The 21,930-nt window shown below is 51.8% G+C and overlaps 2 protein-coding genes across 2 annotated transcripts in view; both read left to right on the top strand.

Annotated features, from left to right (window-relative positions):
* Positions 1-2,807: 2,807 nt before the first annotated feature.
* LOC119096265 (zinc finger protein 771) lies at positions 2,808-5,864 on the top strand. Its single transcript, XM_037219085.1, has 5 exons — positions 2,808-2,869; positions 3,388-3,476; positions 4,651-4,787; positions 5,347-5,404; positions 5,680-5,864. Exons 2-5 carry the CDS (start codon positions 3,461-3,463, stop codon positions 5,805-5,807), a joined length of 339 nt encoding a protein of 112 aa, XP_037074980.1. The 5' UTR covers positions 2,808-2,869; positions 3,388-3,460; the 3' UTR covers positions 5,808-5,864.
* Positions 5,865-7,967: 2,103 nt separating this feature from the next.
* LOC119096269 (serine/threonine-protein kinase 17A) overlaps positions 7,968-21,930 on the top strand; it is a 25,309-nt gene continuing 11,346 nt past the window's right edge. The window contains exon 1 of the mRNA XM_037219091.1: positions 7,968-8,388. Coding sequence (XP_037074986.1) covers positions 8,201-8,388 — 188 coding nt within the window. The 5' untranslated portion in view covers positions 7,968-8,200. The remainder of the gene's footprint in view (positions 8,389-21,930) is intronic.

Genomic DNA, 21,930 nt, shown 5'->3' on the forward strand with positions numbered 1-21,930 from the left:
TGGTCCTCCGCACCCAGCCGCCCGGATCACGCGGGCCACCCGCACATCCACGGCCAGGATGCGCTGCGCCATCCCCGCCTACATGACGCACCTGTGCAGGGTGTGGAGCGAGCGTCGTGGGCTGACGCGGGCCACCGGACCGGCGTGGTTGACGTGGGCTACCGGGCCAGCGCTGTTGACGTGGGCCACCGCACCAGCGTGGCTGACGTGGGCCAACGGACCGGCGCGACTGACGTTGGTCATAAGACCAGCATGGTTAGTGTGAGCCACCGCACCAAACAGACCCCTCCCTGCACTGACGCCTCTGAAACGTTTGACTCTGCTCAACCCTGTCCCGAAAGTGACACAATACGATTGCTCACTAGCACACCTTCAAGGCGCATAAGACAAGGCGCAACAATGGTTAAGATTTTATGCTTCATGGTTTCCAGTTTTGCTAAAAAAAATCGGCCGTTTTGACTGTCAGTAAAAGGCGGCAATATACGCCGGCACATTCTCATCCTCTTGGCGGCCATCATATTCCTTTTCCTTCATCGCTCAAATCGTACCAAATGCATAAAAGGTTTTAATTTCTTCAGATGTTTTTCAGGGTCAAGATACGGTGCTGATCATCATTCATTAGTATCAATATATAAATCCATGGTTCTTCCGATCATTGCATGTGCTCCGCTGTGTTGCATCTTGGGTGGTAGTGAAAATACTCTAAAATCACGGGCTTTCATTCAATAGAAACACATGTCGTAATGGATAGATATATTTTCATTAATATATATATATATATATATATATATATATATATATATATATATGGGAGCACTGCGGACACCCCCAATTTCCACTCTCGGGACGAATGCCGTACATCGCGCTCCGCCCTCCGACTTATAGAAATAACCCTGAGGCACATCATAGATTTGAAAGAGAGGGAGATGCGAGACGCGACAATCTCGATGTAGAGTTAAACGGACGGGGTTGCAGCGGTATCAAGAATTACAAGGCACACTGCTGTTCACAAAACTCTCCAGAATATTGGCCACTTTCGTCAACATCGGGACCCGCTTCGACCATTTGAGTTGCGCGCAGGCACGAGAAATCCGGACGCTGACGGGCTGGAAGGTAAAGGTCGGGCGTGGGTGTATTACTTGTGAAGCGTAGGAAAAATATTGCGAATTGCCTGTCATGGCTTGCTGAATTTTCATCTCATGAGTCTATATTGAAAACGCAATGCCTACCGGAAATGTTTACTATCGATCAAATTAGAGGTCATCGGGAAACAACAGGTACCGGGTTCGATTCTCCGTGGTGCCCGCCCTTTCTGTGATGTGAGTGTCAGGGAACGATGTACAGCTCCAGCAGCTAGGTACATCGTAAAGCTTCGGTGCCATATATATCAGGGGTCGTCACCGGAAGCTATAAAATGGCCGGCTGAAGTGATTTGATATAATTTGTTCTGCAGTCGTTGGGTTATACGTTTTGGATTATTTTAGTATGCTCGGGGGACTTATTAACATACAATAAATCATCTGAGTGCACCAGTAGCTGATTCATTACCCCTTTTGCCCAATTTTTATCAATTAATCTACCCTTACAACAGGCATGTAGCCAAAATTTCCATCAGCAGGGGGTAAATGTATAGCTATGTGTATAAAACTTATATATATATATATATATATATATATATATATATATATATATAGTGTATTATGTATAAAACTTGGTGAGTTTGTATCAGATTCCTGCAAGATCACCATTATTTTGTGTTGTTCACTATCTCTTGGCTCAGCAGCAGGAGGCTTGATCCCTGCAGCCATTTTAGCTACATTCCTGCCTCCCAAATTATGATTTTGCTGTGGTCAGGGTCATCTACTTGACATTTTACAAATCAGTTCCACAGACATGTTGTCACAGCAAGTGGTGTTTCTAACTGTGGTGATCAAAGTTGATGTGACATCTCACATATCAGACATAAATTTTAACCTCAAAGTTTCACGCAAACATCATGCTTGTATTTAATAGAATTGCACCTCCTGGAAAAGGCCCCCAAGATACCTGTGCATGAATTTTAGACTTCATTCAAAGTTATTCACCAGGCATGATCATTTTTTCATTGCATCTCCACAGGTGTTTTTTTAGGTCCTCATGTGAAGGAGCTTGCCTTAGTAACATCCGCATAGTATGGAATGAACCAAAGCTTCAATGTGCGATGATTCTGTCTGATCTTTCTTGGTGCTCATTTATGTTTCTCGACTGTCTCTGACATGATTTTTGGGTGATGGTTTAAGTGCTGTGGTTCAGTGTTGTAACAAGCAAATGCATTAAACAATGCATGAGTATGGCTGTCAAGCAATCTTGTGACAAGCCAATACAATAAACAATACATGAGCACATAGGCTGGCAATGGAGGCAACAGGGTGATGCTTGCTTGGTGAGACATGGGGGGTGCTCTGCTCCAGGTGGCGGCAGCAGGGGCCATGGCGACGTCTGACCCGCATGAGCGGGTCTTCCTGAGCCTGGCGACGGTGACGTCGCTGCTGGGCCGGTTCCACGTGTGCGGCGCCCGCGCCAGCCTGCTCATCAGCTGCCAGCCAGACGGCCTGACGATCGGCTGTGGCGGCTGTCCAACGCGCGTCGAGGGTCTGGCCGACGAACTGCCGCTGCTGCTGCGCCGGCGGTGGGCGCGCCTGCAGCAGACGCTCGGCCTGGCCGGCGGCGCGCAGCAGAGCCTGCTGCGCGTGCTGACCGGGCAGGAAGAGCCGCCGCTCCCGCCGCGGGCGCCGCCGCCGCCGTTGCTGATGCCGCAGGCCAGGACTGGTCACGAGGCCGGCACGGGCGCTGCCGCCGGCCTGCAGCACACTGCGGCGAAGAAGGCCAAGTGAGTCAGCCGGGCGACGACCTACGTTCAGACACGGCCGTGCTCAGCGGGACCGGCCCCCGCTGTCCGGCCAGTCACTGGGTGACGGGGCGCGGACACTGTTCAGGACACTGCAGAGCTCAGGACTGCTGCACGGCCACTGCTGCTCTGTTATGGGCGATCATTATGGCTATGGCCCGATGCATTGACCATCGCGAGCGCACATATCAGTGCTGCAGCCGGCGGTGATTTATTTGCCCGGATTCTTGGCTGTATAAATGTTCACATAGCAGTTAATAAAAGCCGGGGAACTGTTGGCTATGTGTGACAATACCTTGGGCGGCTCAGGCGCCAAAGTTGCGCCTTTAAACAATGTTTGTGCGATACTTATGAGAGTGTAGACACTGTATGGTATAACCGCATCATTTTGCTCGCCACTATGGGTAACTGCCTTTGTTACGGCACAGGGAGGGCTATTGATTGCAGATTGCGGCATTGTTATGCAATATTGGCCATGTCAAAAGGTTTCCCAATTTCAGAGCTGTGTATAAGCCGGCCCGCTGTGACGTTTGTTCCAAGATCTTCTACAAGAGGAGCAACCTTCGCGTCCATATGCTCCGGCACCTGGGTCAGTTGCAGCGCGCAGGCGGGTGTCTGGGCACTGTCTTCTGAAAAATCGGCAGCTGTGCTGGATTCCTAGTGAAGCGTGACTTGTACAACATAGCATACCCACCCTGGGTCATGAACTTTGGGACATGTTGAAATTCAGTCACTCCCAGTGATTTAAACTATCCTCCTGCTTTTTATGATCGTCCACAACAGTATCACGCGGGCAGGTATATTTGCAAAGCTCATCTAGGCGATCATTGCTTCTTGGAGGGTTAAGTTCTTACAATATAAAAAGCGTTGTAACTTGCGGCAAGTACGGACAAAAAGCACGGTGAGTGCTGCTACCGACGGATAAAGCGACGTTACCATTTGGATGGCGTGGGATCCTTACGGCTCCTGGGCGCTGATATGACCTCTGCAGTCGCTGGCGCTCCTCAAAAATGGCGTGCGGTGACGTGCTTACATTCCTCTTAAAAAACGTGGGATCACAAACTGATTTTAATGCACGAGGCAACACTCCCGACACTGTGGATGAATTGATGACGTAAGACTGCACGGGGCCCATTACGGCAAAGCAACGGCGCTCTGCTGCATGGACGGGCCCACCGTCGCGGCCCACTGCCCGCGCGTCACGCATGCCTCGCGCAGCGAACAACAGCTCAGGCGGTGTTGGTGGTGCCAGCTCGCTACGTCTGGAGTCGGGCATCCCCGTGACAAGAACACGCGTAGCACTGGCAACGCTTCTTATGAATCTGTTTGGCGATGTCGGAACAGAACGGTCGGCGCACCTCGGAGCCTAACGCACAGACTGTTGCTAGTGTGGTTGGACTGTCCAGTGCCGCCAGTTCGCAGCGCATAGAAGATGTGTGATGATGTGAAGCGCATAGAAGAGCGTGTGCAGGTACACATGCTCTTTGGAAGCGCTGGCCGGTGCCAGATCTGGGCGTACTGCTCAACTGTATTTCATGCGAGTGTTTTGACGTCATTTGTTACACGTTAGCTGTGGATTCGGAACGTCTTCCCCGTGCAAAGCCGGTCGATTCGAAGCCTTGTAGTGCTGCGGCTGTGGAGGCGGCAGCTGATCTCGCCGCAGCCGCCCGGCTCCGTCTCTGACGCGCCGAAGTGGCGCCGCCACGCGGTCCTGCCTGGAGACCCCGGTCCTTCGTCTGACGCTGTCCGCCGCGCGGGTGCAGGTGCCCGTCCGCACTGGTGTCAGAAGTGTGGCAAGACCTTCTCCGACCCGTCCACCTACTCGCGGCACGTGGCCTCCGTCTGCGGCGAGCAGCGCCACCTGACGTGCCACGTTTGTGGCAAGGCATTCTACCACCAGGTGAGAGGAGGGCGCATGCTCTGGAGCCGGCCAGCCGCACGCCAGCCGGCTACCATATGGCTCAACACCGCACCAGTTCCGCCGCTAAATAACTGGTGATGATTGGTGATGAGGATTTTGTCTCGTTTACGCTAACACGGCCTTCAAATTTGCTTGTTGTGAGCCGTTCAAGCAGCCGCGAAAACGGGAGCAGTTTTGGATCTTGCGTGCAGTCCGATAACGTCAAGATAAAAAAACACGCGGCGCGTTTGGTCAGTCACATGCAAAGCTTTTGCTTGTGAAATATTGGGTCAGGTCTCCCTTGACAACGTAGTTGGAGGGTCCGTTATGTAACAATGGCGATAGTATGAATGAGTGAATGATTGTGTTCGGCGTGTCCGGCATTTTCTACGGCACGCGTAAAAACGGATGCTTTAGGGACGATGCGTGAGGCACGCTGCTGGACTAACGAGGGGTCAGATGGTGGCGTTGTATGTTTGAATTTGCATTTCATTGCACATCAGTCACTGCATTTCGTTCACAAGCGTTGTGGGTGTTAACGAGGCGAACCTCCGCACAGGTGCACCTTAAAGAGCACCTGAGGAAGCACACGGGCGAAAAACCGTATTCAGTGTCAGGTGAGGAAATTAGAACGACCATAGGATTCAACACTGTTGGATGTGGAAGCCTGAATGGGGACAGAGTTCGAACATGAAGAGGCGTGATATGACTAACTACGAAGGGGAAAAGAGCGTTCAACGTGGAGAAAGAGATACGGGAAGAGAGGCAGTCCAAGAGGCTGTCGACCAGGGGTAGGAGATGAGAGACACGGGCGCATTTCCCGCTCAAACAAATGCCGTGCGATGTGTTTGCCCTGTCGGGGTAGACTCTATGTTCTCGCCGCGTGTTGCAGGAGTGCGGGAAGAGCTACGCGTGCCAGGGAAGCCTGCGGCGGCACCGGGCCGGCCAGTGCACGGCAGCCGCCGCCGCCGGCGACAGCTACGGCTGCGCCGTCTGTCGCAAGACCTTCCGTTGGCCTGAGGCTCTGGCCGGCCACGCCCGTCTACACGCCGGTGTCACGCTACCGCCGCCGCCACCGCCGCCGCCGCCGCCGGACGCCGCCAGGGGGGCCTGACTCGGCGCCACCGGCCGCCCTCCGGCCGGGCCAGGCCCCGCCGGTGTCATCGGCGCTGGCCGCGCGGGGCGACGTGGCGTCCGAGGGGCCCAGCTCCTTGCGCGCCGTCGAGGGTGGCAGACCTTGCGACCGGCTCTGGCTCCGGCCCGCGGCGGCTGGCCGGGCCTCGACGGCTGCCAGTTGCCGACCCAGCCCGGGTCACGCCGGAGCTGTTCGGGCCGCACACCTCGTGACCCAGCGGCGCCGGGACGCGTCGGGCGTACTCAAATGGACGCCTGTCCCGTGCTACAACACCCCGCCTACTGTGTCAGGCATTTCCAATGTTCGGCTTGGGGCGATGTCCGTGCAGTGAAATTAGCCTCGTCTGGCATTGCGTACGCAGCGCACCGCAGTCTGTGTATATGTGTCGGTTTGGAGGCTGTCACGCTCCGCGCTACATCAACGGGAGACCGTGATGTGACGCAGATCGGGGGCGGACGCGGACTGCTGCTTCGACAGGAGGACGTGACGTGACGCAGATCGGGGGCGGACGTGGACTGCTGCTTCGACAGGAGGACGTGACGTGACGCAGATCGGGGGCGGACGTGGACTGCTGCTTCGACAGGAGGACGTGACGTGACGCAGATCGGGGGTGGACGTGGACTGCTGCTTCGACAGGAGGACGTGACGTGACGTAGATCGGGACGGACGTGGACTGCTGCTTCGACAGGAGGACGTGACGTGACGCAGATCGGGGGCGGACGTGGACTGCTGCTTCGGCAGGAGGACGTGACGTGACGCAAATCGGGGGCGGACGCGGGGTGCTGCTTCGACAGAAGGACGTGACGTGCCGCAAATCGGGGACGGACGCGGGCTGATGCTTCGACAGGAAGACGTGACGTGACGCGGATCTGGGTGGTCGCGGATGGCTGCTTCGGCAGGAGGACGTGACGTGACGCAGATCGGGGGTGGACGTGGACTGCTGGTCGCGTTAGTTTGTCGCCTCAGTCCGGTGCCATGATGTAGTGGAATGGATACGGCCCGAGCGCACCGCCGCCCGCCGTACCTGCCGCGGCGCTCGGATCTGGGAGGATATGACAAGGTCCTGACTTGTCGATGAAAGAACCTGTGTAAACCACGTTTAAGACCTTTGAACCAATGCGCTCAGTACTTCACATAGACAAAGGAGTTGTCATGATATGTATTTTTGTGTGAGTAATGTCCCACACGCGAAGATGTGAAGAAATGTGAAGCGGTCTGCAGAATACAAGCCTTCACCTTCACTTTCTCCACGCAGTTTTACCAAATATTTGTCAGCGATTGGTCTGGTTTTAGAGCATTTCCCAACGACAGGTTGTGGAGACGCGGACCTAGACCTGGCCATCCGCACGCCAGCGTTTAATAAACATGTGGTACGAGGACGTGACGTCACTGGAACAATCGGTGCCGGAACTTGACGAGATATGAGTGTCCATGCTAGTGATGTGATGGATGCTGCACAACATTTCTTTATTGACGCACCAGCTTGTTTCACTTAACTTCCCATGCATCACAAGGGAACGCTTCACGACAGGATAGCTTCACCTGTAATATACGGTCATGCCATGGCGTATGCATGCATGCCTCTCGGCTCCACTGCTATGGCGATGGCGGCTCAACAGGTAGTTTTTGCTGGCGATTGTCACGTGCCATGCTGTGTGGTCCCTCCGCTTCAGCTGGAAGGCCTTGGCCAGTTGCCCATCGGCCGTCAAAGCCATGTCACAGGGCGAGTCTCCGGGACGTGAAGCCCAACACCCTCGACAGATGGTCAGCGTCCGACAGGCGGAGACGCGACGGCGCTCGATTATAGCATGGACTTCATTTAGGAGTCTAACGTTATGAAGCATTGGCCTAAGAACTTCTTAATGCGAGGCATTTGACTAAATGTACTGAGGCACTCGAGCTACAAAGCCCTACGAGGTAAGTCCGCCAGCGGTGTTCAAGACTGTTTCGTACGCCGGCCGCTAGGTGGGCGGCGTGGGCGGCATCGAGGTTGGTGCGGGCTGCCGGGTAGTTTGGCCGCGGCGCGCAGTGCTGGTCGCCAGGTCTGCAGGTGAGCACGTGACAGCCGTCCGCCGACCGTCCGAGTGTCCGTCCCGGAAGACTCGGCGGAAGCGGCGCCGACGCTAGGTCACCGCCGCCTGCCAGCCGGAGGCGGTGCTCGCCCGCTCGCCAGGTCACCGCCGGTCCGCCGGCTGCCAGCCAGCGGCGGCGCTCGTTTGCTGGTATCCGGCCCGTCGCCTGCTGGCCGTGTGCGAGACTGGAAGCGAGCGGCCGCGGCATGTGTGACGTTCACCCGCCGCTGACCGGCGTGTCGCTGGTGGGGCCGACCCCCGTCATGCCCCAGGTGCCGGCCGCCTCTGATCTGCCACCCGGATTCATGACCCTCTCAGAAGAGGAGCACAGCGCCATGGTGCGCCGGCAGCCCATCGAAAAATACTACGAGATATACCCGACGCCAATATCCACGTAAGTTTCTCGATGTATTTTTCCGTCTTCGGCCTTCTCACATTTTAGAGCGGTCTTGTTGTCGGTGTGATGGGCTTGAAAACGGGCCGGGGTCGGGTTAGTGGTGCAAAGGAGGTAGCCGGCGGTGCATTTGTCGGTTATCTGGAAAGCTTACCTCATGTAGGCATTTGGCCCCCACCCTTTGGAGGTTTTCCAAGGCTCTGATCGATGCTCCTAGCAGGTCTGTTTGTTAAAGCCTAGAGGACCGTGTTCCCTCAGCGGTGGCCCCCTGGAGGGCCTCAAACGCCGGGCTGGGCTGGGCCCGCACAGAGGCACGTGGCCGCTGGGCAGAAGCCCCATGGAAGGTCTCATACGGCCGGACTGGGCTGGCACAGGGGCATGTGACCACTGAGCAGAGACCCCATGGAAGGTCTCATACGGCCGGACTGGGCTGGTACAGAGGCATGTGACCACTGAGCAGAAGCCCCATGGAAGGTCTCATACGGCCGGACTGGGCTGGTACAGAGGCATGTGACCACTGAGCAGAAGCCCCATGGAAGGTCTCATACGGCCGGACTGGGCTGGTACAGAGGCATGTGACCACTGAGCAGAAGCCCCATGGAAGGTCTCATACGGCCGGACTGGGCTGGTACAGAGGCATGTGACCACTGAGCAGAGACCCCGCGTAAAGTCACAGACGGCCGGACTGGGCTGGTACAGAAGCATGTGACCACTGAGCAGAGACCCCGCGTAAAGTCACAGACGGCCGGACTGGGCTGGTACAGAGGTGCGTGGCCACTGAGCAGAGGCCCCATGTAAGGGCTCTGACGGTCGGACTGGGCTGGTATAGAGGCATGTGGCTGCTGAGCAGAGGCCCCATGTAAGGTCTCTGACGGTCGGACTGGGCTGGTACAGAGGCATGTGGCTGCTGAGCAGAGGCCCGTGGAGGGCCTCAGACGGCCCGGCTGGGCTGGTACGGAGGCATGTGGCCGTTGAGCAGAGGTCCCGTTGAGGGCCCCAGACGCGGGGCCGAGCCGGGCCGGTGCAGAGGCGCGTGACCACTGAGCAGGGGCCCTGTGGAAAACCTTAAACACGGGGCCGGGCTGAGCCGGCACAGAGATGCTCGCGACCGCTCGGTGGCCGACCCTCGCCACTGCCTAATATGGGTCACAGATTAAGACATAGCTCAAGCTCCGGCGCAGTTTTTCGTCCGGGCGGTTCTGGTAGCGCGCGCCGTGCGTCCGGCTGAACGCCTCATTCTGACGACTTTGCGGCGCCGCCTCGGAGACAGTAGGCCCGCACAGACGCGTCCGCTGCGGCTTAGTGCGGATCTGGGTGCGTACCTTGCATCCAGCGAAGGGGATATCGCGAGTTGATATGAGAGAACCGTACGATCGGCTGGGTCCGAGACGCCACAAGGACCATTTTCCGTTGCAGTGAGAACATTGCTCGCACCTATTTACAGGGTACGTGAGTGGTATATTCGCTGTTCCCTTGAGCGCAGATCGCACCGCACAGGATTTTCAACCGCTGTACGTTAAGCATGTGCTTGAGACCTGGCCAAGGGCCTAGACACGTCCCATAAAGGGACGGGCAACATGTTTGCCGGAGGCCGATCTTACGCTACGTCGCCATCACGAAAAGGGGGAGAGCAATTGCCCCCCTGACCTTCCGTTTCTATGCCTATGACGACAGCAACCATGGCTGTGTAATTCGTCGATTACGGTCAGATGACAACTGGTCAGTCAGAATGGCACGAGAGGCTTGCCTCATAACATTTCATGGCGCGTCAAAATCTTTCGAAATATGTTGTTCGGTAGCCTGGAATTATCATGCTGGGTTGTGGCCACGGACTTCAAAACAGGCCACACCTAGCAAGGCCTCTGATCCCAAAAACATCCCTGAGAACATTCAGCCAAGTTTGTTGGATTGAGACACCATGCTTGACAACACCGTTCCTGTGGCATCCGCGGCGTCCGGACGTCTGGCGAGAGGACGGCGAGAGGATCGAGCGCGGCGTCGCCCGGAGACTAGTCCTACATGGCGGCTGATCAGCGCCCCGCTGGAGGCGCAGCGACGGCGACAGATGCACGCCACGCGGCGCGCGTCGGGCGGCGGCGGCGGCGGCCGGGCGCGGGCCGCGCCGGACCGGGCCGAGCCGAGCCGAGCCGGCTCCGGGCATCACCAGCCAAGGCCGGCGGGGCGCCGCTGACGCCGAGCCAGCAGGCCGACCGCTGCGGCGCGCCGGACACCACAGCCGCGGCCGTGGCCGGCTGGCACACCGACTGTCACGCTGCACTGGAGCACGGGCCGTAACGGTCTAACGTGGCACCGACTGTGGCGATGTGCTGTGACGCGGACTGGGCGGTGCACTGTGACAGACTGCAGAGGTGTACTGCTACATGTAACACGGACCGTGGCGGTCAAATGCGACACAAACTGTGCTGGTGTGCTGCGACACAGACTGGACAGTGCAATGGGATACGGGCTGTGGAGGCGCACTGTGACAGTGAACTTGGAGACAGATGTTGCACTGGGACACCATCTCGGGTGGTATGCGGGGTATTGACGTCAGTGGTTCATAGTGGTCTTGAGAATACTACTATGGGTAATCTTTTATTTAGACATTATGTGACATTTTTTATGTGACAATTTAGACATGTGACATTTTTCATACGTGTTACGTTGAAAACATAACACAGCATTGTTTCGTTTCAGTCCTGGATGTTTGTATTGAAAAGCGTCATAGATCACAGGACTAAAAAAGCGTCGCACGATAAGCCTGGTAGCCATTTTTGGCTCATCGGTGTTAACCCATATCAGGTAGATCTAGCTCGAACACAAAATGCGAAATGCAAAAAACAATAGTTCGAAAGCCAGTAATTTGAATCCCGTTCCGTGCCAAACACAATACAATCTGAATCCACCATCCCGGGGTCGTGATGGCGGTTCAACAAACACATTTCGCTGCGGGCATCTGCCCAAATAACACCTAAGAACCAGCATCCTGCCGTACGACTGCACAAACGCAACACGGCCACCGTGTAGCTAGCCTGACGCCATCAAGCTAATATATAATGTTCCTCTCTAACGAGCCACACACAAGCATTTCCTACGTGAATGAGGAATGTACAATGCTGTCACACTCAAGAGAAAATGTTAACAAGCTCAAGAGCCACCTGCCCGTACTTTGATTGCAAAAAGAGCACAATCCGGCGCGCTGTGGTCGACTTACTGCAGGCAAACGCGCATGGAACGTGTGGGTCGTGAACGTCGTGTCCCGCGGCCGAATGAAGCTCAGCATCGCGCGCTGCGGCTGCTAACACGCTAAAAAGCACCTCTGCTTTTTGGATGGTAATAAAACACCCGCCATTGACGTGCCATGGCGAGTTTACCCAACACAGGCACACATGTGAAATGCACGGCGCGGACGTCGGGGTCAACGGTTAGGCTGCGGACACGCTACAAAATCACATAACAAATATCAACTTGTAGGAAGCCCAAAATCATCTACAAAAACACATACTCGCATCACAATACAAAGCACATAAATTGACGTGCGCTAATCGATTAAACGTGAACAAAAAGCGTGGGACAAATGAGTCATGAACGTTATGGCCCACCAGCCACCTAAGTTCAACGTTGTCCTTTTGCAGCTGGCAAGCCTGCACAATACATTTACCACATTTTGACCAATGTTGGTCTTCGCTGGCCCCCTCGTCACGATGTGCATGACGTATACGTCCAATGCTTGTTTGCCTCTACCATGTCGACAGCGGCGTGTCGATAAGTGTACATTTTGTCGTGATCCGATCAAAAAGTGCTTTTTACTGTGTCAGCAGCCAAAAAAGGACAATTTTGAGTTTTGAAGACAGCGGGTCATGGCGCTCGTGACTCACATGTTTCATGCTTGTCTGCCTTCGGTGACTGACAATGTTACGTTGAGTCAATTTATCTTGCTACAGTCGGCCTGGAGAATGGGCTTTTTGCTTGTCAGTATCAAATGAGGACACATGTTTCCCTCTGCTGACCACAAGATCACGAAACTCCACACCTTCCATGCTCGTCTGTCGCAAAAACTACATGTCTTTCGTTATAATGATCCGCGGAAAATTAACAGCGCCGCGTGGAATGGCGTAGTTTATGCTGTCGGCGCACGGCAAGACGGTTGTTGAGCGTGTCCGTATTTTTTCTCGAGCATGTCAGCGTTTCGTTTTCTTCCTTAAAGGGAGGTACGCGATCCCCTCAGTGATGCGCTCTTAAAATAGGTCGTGGCGTGCTCTGTCAGCTTATAGGCAGATCGGGTGTCACCCCTGGAAGCTGACGAACTGCAAAGTGCCATTGGTTGCATGGAATCCCTAGCACGTGCCGCTTACTATTGTCAGTTTTGCTATTTGCCTGAGAATATTTCCCGCCAGTGAGGCACCGTCGTTTGACAAACCACATTGCAATTTGACAGGAATTCAGCCACGAACAGCTCCTGTGATTGCATCTTAATCCCACATGTCCAAAAGGGGCCTCGGTGCACCTCCTGGTCGGCGTCCGGGTGCAGGGCTCAGCCACTGTCTGAGGGTCGCCGACCGCACCGACGCCAAGCTGTGAGTGCAGCGCCACTGGCGGTGGCGCGCCTGCTGATAAACGCTGAGCGATGGGCGGCGCCGCCTGAACGGCGATCTTCAAGAACTTTAGCGATTTCGGGCGCGATAACTGTGGACTGGCTTGCAATTTGCCGGCGGATCACCACTTAGCCTCTCATATCACCCGACTTTGATTCATCATCACTGTCGTCCAGCTACGTCCGCCTTCAGGGTAAGGGTATAGGAAGCCCAAGGTGCTGCCAGTTGGAGGGCATCGATGAAACGAATGGATGGCCGCGATGGCCGTCATCCGTGACGAGCAATCGTGAACACGAGTGTCCGCCACGAATGGTCGTGAACACGAGCGTCCGCCACGGATGATCATGAACACGAGTATCCACCGCGGATGATCGTGAACACGAGTGTCCGCCACGGATGATCATGAACACGAGTGTCCGCCACGGATGATCATGAACACGAGTGTCCGTCACGGATAGTCGTCAACACCAGTGTCCGTCACGGATGGATCCCGTGGCGAGTATAGCGTAATGATGGCGCAACTTCAACAGGCACAGCGGGGGTGCGTAACAATACTCGCTGTGGAGTGGAGGGGGGAAATTTTCGCCTGCAATTCCCGAGGCTGTAACAGACAGCAGTTCAGAAGTGGCGTGGTGATTTGGGACCACGTGGCCAATATCGGGATTCATTTTTGTGATTTCGACAAGTGGTCAATTTCGTCTGGTTCCATTAAGGTAAATATTTCCACTTCCCGTGCCTTTTCGTCGATGTCGCCGACTTCTTAATCCTGATCGCGTGAAACTGCACATGCCAGTCATTGCCACATTTCTTAAACCGAATTCAGACATTTTAGAAATGAACTAGTACACGTATACTGGCATCAAATGAGATATAGGTTCATCTGCTATGAGGAAGTTAAAGACAGCTGACTAACAGTAACGACGGCAACATGGTGAAGTGACAGATGCTTGCTCCACGGCTTTTTGTAATGTTGAGAGACTGCTCAGGTGTCCTACTGGCTACTTAAAACATTGATGAAGGCAGACCACCCACACTCAACGCCCGAAATACCACAACTCCTTCTAGATTCTTGTGGGTCCCCTGGCCCTTTAGAGGCACTCCGTACTCCTAAAAATCGTTAAATGTTCAAGACCCCAATCCCTATTCAGGGTCCTCATGGACACCCAAGGACCTTCCTAATTTTTCAAGAGACGCTCTGACTACTGAGGGGTCGATTTTGCTACTACAGAGACACAGGGCCATTGAGATGCGCCTAAGGGTGGGCAGGATTCATACGAGCCGTTTATAACCTCTTTAGGCGCTCACAGCCGTTTATATCCTCAAGAGTTGCTGCATGCTCGTGGCCCTTTACAGGGCCCGTTTCGCCGCTCAAAGGGTTTCTGGTTAACAAGGGACACCGTCGTTGTTTAGGAAACAGGTAAATCTTGTAATAATAATTAAATCATAAGACAGTGTGAAGCATACTTTATGGTCATGAAAATGATGCAGATATAATTGTAACTAAAATCTTATAGTTGTTACGGCTACCCTGACATGTAAAAGTGGCCGTGGCCCACTAGTGGAATGTAAAGGAGGCTTAGTGAAAATACCTGGGGTAGCTTTGTGCTTTTTGGTCCAATTACCTCTGATTGAAATTCATGACTGCGATAGGGCCAAGACCCCAACTTAGCCAGGAGAACCAGGCGGCCCTCAAATCGGATTCTGACTAGCTATCAGCCACCTTGGAAAGATAAATGATTTTTGGAGGACAAGTCCTTTGTGAGTTGTTAAGACGGAACTTCGCCGTTCAAAGTTGTGCTCGCGGTAATTGCGTTTTTACACCAAGTTTTACCCACCTAGAGGTGGAGATTACTCTGAGAGAGTAATACTGAAAACAGTTATTTGTGGAAATGTCCCGAAACAAACTTGTGTTGGCAATAAGTGCTTCTCTTTTCTGTGGGCCCGCAAGCCACATTGGTCGTGTCCTGCACAATTTGTCCTATCATTTGCGATGTAACCTGCTGGATGTAATGGCTGCCTCACCAAAGACGAATGCTACTCCTAGTGACTGCCTGGAGCGTGTTAAAAGCCCAATCGCGCATGAGCTGATGGTAAAGTAACGTTTTCACCAAGGTATCTTCCTGTATGGTGGAAGATACTTGTCAGTTATTGGGAGGGATTTTCCACAGCCAGGTCATTATCTGAATCCTCGCCCGACAACGGAGGGGGAGGGGGACTGTCAGACAAACCCTGTTTTTTTTTTGATAACCTGCTAGCTATTACAGATATTGTGCTGATTGTTTGCGATAGCTAGGTTATTTACATTTTTAACCCACCTTGTCATCTTTCGGTACTGTCCTCAGAACGTATGGTGGCCCATAACATTTTATGAAGGTCGTGTTGGATAGGCTTCTCGCCAAACCAACGGTGCAGTGAACTTGTTAGCATTTGGGATACGCTACTAGCTCGTTTTATAACAAGTGATTGGTTTTAATGCTAGCGATGCCTTTAGACGAGATTCGTGCACCCACACTTTCACAAATTTAATGATGGAGCTGAATGTTTGTTACCAGATCAGCATCATTTTAGCATCATTTGGCATCACTAGCATGAACCAGTCGGAATGAATTTCCTGCATCAAGGTAACGCTGGGTCAGACAAATATAAATCAGGTAAGCACTATTAGGCATAGTTTGCGCCTGGGTTGGTGCGGAGGTGCACTATTCGCGATGGCTCATTTTCAACTAACTTTGTTTATGGGTACCTGCATGCAGCTCCCGAGCTGCTCTGCCATCGTCTGCGAATTGTAATAGAAGTTGCAATGCGTGTTTAAGCAGCTTGAGTGTGTTTGTTGAGCGCTGCTCCTCATTGCATGACGCCTGCATAATGCAGTACATGGTAAATCTTATCGTCCTCTTTTGACCTGTTACTGGTTTTTCACATTGTTTGAAACAAAACGTCACCTGAAACAAGCTGGCCATATTGACATGAGCTGTGTCGATTTCATGGGTTTGTTACCATGTGACAGACAGAGGAAATATTTGGTATAATGGGCAAGCTTGTCTTTGACCTGTCAAAGATCTGACCTAGTACGGTTAGCAATACAAAGCTTGATTTCAGAGTTTACAAAGCGACCCAAAAAGAAAGAAAAAAACTCATTTGGATAAGTTACACAATAATCATTGCAACGGACGTTTCCCAGCCGCTGTTGTCCAGTATAGAACGACAGATAGCGGGACAGTATCGTGCACTCCCAGGGATGTCTCAGCTGTGGCGAGGTTTCCGTGACCTGAGAGGCCATTCTGTCGACCCAGACACAAAACTAGTGCATTTCCAGACCCAAAAGTGTGCCAGCAGCAAACTGATTCCCATGAAATTATTTTTTAATGTTCAACTTAGGAAAAGTACGGACGAGAGAAATGGATGTAGCATTTTGTCTACGTTGCGATGCGGCCTATTTTATGGTAATTATCGTGGCCTGGAAGGTAACCAGTTGACCTGAAATAAAAAAGGATATATGTATATATTTTGGGTAACAAACAACACGCTGGTTCATATTCCGACGTTCTCTCTGTCCCAGTTCAAAAGTTAGTGGGAGGGGGGGGGGGGGGGGCGCCTGTAAGGCCCGCCTCCCCCTTCGTCGTGTCAGGCGAGGATTTATAAATGGCGTGGTCTGGCCGGAGTTAAAACAGACCATGCCTTGGTGGCCTTCCCGCATGCATCCGTGGATCAGCTGTCAGTCAAAACAGCTGGCGAGCTGTCACCTGCCAGGCCATCAGTCAGTCGGCTGGCCTGCTGATGACACCCATGGCAATCAGCCGGCTGGCCTGCTCATGACACCACGAAGACAGCCAAAACACCATCGGCAGCTGAGAGGTCAGCTTCCCTGCTTCGGAACACGCCTGGGTGGCGGGACTGCACGCCGCGCGTGGCTTGGCGCCGGCCAGTCGCCTGGCCGCCAGCGCCAAACCTGACGCACATGCCACCGAGCCACCCAGGAAGTGGCGGCAACGCCGCAGCTGTGCGACTTAAGGCATTAGGCGTGACGAAACAGTATCTAAATTTGTGTCTTCGAAGGATCAAGAAGTTCTGTTTTTTTAAAGCAGCAAACCCCTTCTTTTTAATTTGTTTTTGCTTACCCCCTATGATCTAAAATACCTGAGTAAGTTAGCATGTAGTCCCTGAGCCACTCCACTTAGCTTTTGATTCTCACCCGCGGACGCTTTTTCACTCTCACCACGTGAGGGTCCTCAGAAGCCTCCAAGATCTTACAAAGTCCCAAGCATACTACAACAGTGAGGAAGACGGAGTTGAACAAGTTCTGGGAAACACCATCGTGCACGTGCTAATGGACATCGACGCATGTGATCGTGGCATGCCATTTCAGGTCACCGCGGTAAAGGAGAACGCTACATTGACCCGTCGGCCTATATGAATAGCAAAGCAAACGACACCTAGGGGAAGCTTAGATCATGAACCATTGATGTCATAAGCTTCCAATGTTTTGAAAATGGTAAAAATGACACAGACTCAGGCGCCCGGATGTCAATTTCGTTGTGATCAAAGACATTCGGCGGTTACTTTGTAACAAAACCTAAGGGGTTGTATGGGGCCCCACCCTCGTAAGGCGAGGCTTAAGTTTCTCTCCAAAATCCGAACGCCCGAAACATTGTTACTTTTGCCATATAGACTGAATGAAAATGAAATGCTCAGAATGAAAATACTGCTGTGTGACGTTCGCTTCTGGTTGCCTCGTGTGAGAGGAACAGTTTTGCAGAGCTGTTAGGTGTAGCAAAAACTAAAGAAAAACAAGTAAAACACCACACCGAAACAACGTACCAAATGAATCCGCAAGCATGTCGCAACTCCTGGACATTGCTCTGTGAAAACGCTCAGCGGGCAGTCAGTGGCTGGTGGGTCCTTTGGGTTTGGAACACTCAATATTCTTTCCCACGTATGTACGGCGCACATGCGTGCAAAATGCGTTGCCCGTATTCACCGCTGACACAGCAGCAGCCGCTGCCTTCACTCGCCGCTGACACAGCAGCTCTTGTCTTCACATGCCGCTGACACCGCTGCAGCCGTTGTCTTCACTCACCGCAGACACGGCAGCAGCCGTTGCTTGCATTCACCGCTGACACAGCAGCAGCCGCTGCCTTCCCTCGTCGCTGACACGGCAGCAGCCGCTGCCTTCACCCGCCGCTGACACAGCGGCAGCTGTTGTCTTTACCCACCGCTGATGCAGCAGCAGCATTGTCTTCATTCCCCGCTGACGCATCAGCAGCCGCTGTTTTCACTCTCTGCTGACACAGCAGCAGCCTCTGCGCCCACCCGTTCCGTCTTCGCATGAGCGTTGGACGTTCGCTGTTTAGCACGGCAGCGACAGAGCGATAACATCGGGGTTTTTGTTGTGGCTGCTGTCTGGTATACGGATGTTAATTTCATCCGATGTATATCAGTTTAATGAGGCACACTCGTCTCACCATGCAGCCGGGGCCCCACAGACTGACACCTAGTGGGCGAGATCAGATCTGGGCGGTGGCGGCTTGGGGATCATCGGCACTGACTTCCGCTATACTATCAGCACTGATTTCAGTAATACTAACAGTGCTTTCATCAGTAATGATATCAGCACTGACTAAAGTAACACTGTCAGTGCTCGCTTCAGTCATTGTATTAGTACTGGCGTCAGTAATATTATTAGGACCGACCTAAGAATGCCATCAGTTCGGATTTCAGGCGGCGAAGCCACTTACAAACATATGTGTCTTTTTAAACGTGCTCAACGTAACTATGACCAAATGCTTCAGACCCAGCTTACCTTCAGCGTCCGGTGGAGGGAGAATCGCTCTAAGTGCTTTAGTTGGTTGCTGGTAGGAAGATGTCTATGATCGGACGAAATATTCGCCTTCGAGTGGGCGATCGCCTGCGAACGTGATTCACCTTCGACGATATTAAAGCAATCATCAGTTATGATGAAATGAGCTCACTTATAAACAACTGGTACACCTTTAGGACGAAGAGACTGATGTAGACAACACAATCTTTCCATCTAGTCAACATATTCCTCAATATGTAATTGCTGATTGCGCCATCGTACCTTGTACAACATTGATTGAGAGCGAATTGACGGTCCTTATATCTGGAAGTCGTGTTCACGAAGGGCTGGTATGAACGACTCGACAATAGTATTTTTACTGGCCTTGATCGCCACATGGCCAATGGAATGGCAGGATTTTAATGACATAATTATAGCATCATGGATGCCTGAGTGACCTTGAAAAAGTATACACAGTCTGCACATGTTCGCCGGCGTGTAACTCGGTAACTAGAGGCGTTTAGGTGTTAGGAAGTCAAAGCTGTGAAGAGCACCGATCGATCTTCAAGATGGCCATTTTAGTTTAAAATCCCATACAAGTGTAAAACACTTCCTTGAATTGAGAAAACTGCTCTAGACAATACAGCTTCTCTTTTTAGCAACTACGCTCCTCAGCACCTCATTGCTTGATTTCGCCATGCAACGTTTGTGTGATGCTGAGGTGCTGCCAAAGGGGGGATGCGAAATTGCCACCCTAGCACTCACTTGCCGTGTTTCAATCTTCCCAGAGGTGGCCGTGGTGGTGCTGAAAGTGTTTGCTGAACCAATATCGCTATGTGCTCGAATTTTGACCCTTTCGCATGGTGTTCTTGCATATCTTCCCGCAAGTGCAATGTTTTACCTGTACTGGCATACTCGGTTATGACACTATTTTCAAGTTATTTGATTACGTTCAACTTGTTATATCATCTAGCATGAAGCGTATTGGTGCTGGAATCTCGCACAGTCGGCACAACCTTGATTGGGAGTCAGTTTACGTCTGTTATATTTGCAAATCGTGCTCACGAACGCCATATGTGAACAACTCGACGATTATACTGTTCTTGGCCTTGAACACCATGTGGTCAGTGGGGTGACAAGATTTGAAAGACATTTGCATGGCGTCATGCATGCCTGAATGACCTCAAAACAGTCCGAACGAAATTGTCTGCACATATTCGCAGGTGTGTAGTCCAGAAAATAGAGACGTTAAGGTCTTAAAGAAGACGGGGCTATGAACCGCACCGAAAGATTTTCAAGATGACTATCTCAGTTAAAAGCCTCATACGAACGTGACGCACTCCCTTTAATAAACCACAGTTGTAGTTGGTGCCGAAAAGACACCCGGATGCTGTTGGTGCATTCGCAGAATCAGTCACTTGAACACTTTTTTGACCACTTCAATCCTTATTTGTTTTGCCATGTTTAGCGCCGGGCCGATGATGCAGCATCGACTGCATTTTCTCGGGGACATCTCACGTAAAATCACCATTTGTTACGCGGCTTGGTGAGATCATCGCTCCGGTCATTGGATGTCATCATTGATCTGAATTCCTGGCACGATGTTGCACCAAGAAATAGGGGTACGTGGTGTCACAATATCAACTTCCAAAAAGCACAGTTCACGAAGATAAAAATCTTATTTCCAACCCTGCATGCCTTTTTCCAGTAGGACACTAAATATTCACTTTATAGTCATATTCCAGATTAAAATATATTGATGTAACCATCATATCTTATGATGTAAGCTCAGTTATTACTATTGTTATATTTTTATGTGAAAAATACTGCTCTAGACCACACAATATCTTTATTTTGTAGATATGGTCCTTAATACGTCATTGTTTGATTGCTTCATAATAACTTGCACAATATTGATTGCTAACCAATTAACGGCCGCAGTATTTGGAGATCGTGCTCACATACGTCAGATATGAACCACTAGACAATCGTATTTCTTTGGCCTGGATCACCGCACCAAGATGAAATAGCATTAAATGGCATTATTATTGCAACATAGATACATGGGTGGTCTTGAACTAGTTTGAACGAAATAGTGAGTACATCTTCGTGGGCGTGTGGCTGAGAAACTAGAGAGATTGATTTAAGTTCGGGGGGGGGGGGGGAGGGAAGTTCACTTCTCTCTGGGGTCTGCAACTTCCAGACGCCGCATGAGAAGAACAAAGGTACCGTTTTGAATGTCTCGTCAAATCATGAAGAATGTCTTCCAACGTTTTGACCTTGGGTTACATGTGAGATGACCAGAGGCCACGAAAGGATTGTTCCGATAGATGCCGTTAAGGCCTATGTTAACACGTCAAGACCGATATTGAGGCACGAAAATAAGCTTTAAAACTGGGAAATTCATTCAAACCATTTCTGTCCTCCCACATGGATCAGGTCAGATCAGGCCACCATCCAAAATTGCCGTTTTAGCATCCTGCAAGAACGATAACTTTCTTCGTAATGTGTTTCTGGCTTAGTTTATATTACTAGATGCAGCTGCGGGAAAAGGTACTTCAGACACAAAATATGCTTTTGTGATGACGTAGAGGTCATCTGAGGCCAACTTAGGTCGAACTTTTTCCGAATAAAAAATTGAAGTGCTTGCTTGGTCTATGTGGCTAGTACAAGGTTTTCCTTTGGTCGGAAATAGCACGATGAGGACGTGGTTACAAGCGTCACACTTGTTCATCTAGCCTCTTCACCACCGTCATTATAGGTCATTGCTTGGGATGATCTTGCATGATCTAGTGTGACCTCATTGTGAATTAGAATGATGCCACACCAGGTTTTCAGTGCATTACTCGCATTCTGCGTCGAAAACTGCATGAAACTGTCTATTTTGAGCTCGGCGTATGTTTTCCAGAAGGTACCCATAAAGGTATGTAATGACTTGAGCCAAGGTCATGTGCTCTGTGGTCACATGATGATTGTGTGCAGGTTAGCACTCTTTTGATCATACACAAAGACCAAAACTATACAAAATACGTACTCATTTGCATAATCTACGAAGAATTGTAAAAATTGGCCTGACTTCAGGTCACTGACCCAATCTTAGAGAATATGAAATACACAAATTGTAGGTACTACCATGTCCTATTACTTTAC

This window comes from Pollicipes pollicipes, unplaced genomic scaffold (assembly GCF_011947565.3).
Source record: "Pollicipes pollicipes isolate AB1234 unplaced genomic scaffold, Ppol_2.1 Scaffold_4295;HRSCAF=5057_pilon_pilon_pilon, whole genome shotgun sequence".
Taxonomy (NCBI): domain Eukaryota; kingdom Metazoa; phylum Arthropoda; class Thecostraca; order Pollicipedomorpha; family Pollicipedidae; genus Pollicipes; species Pollicipes pollicipes.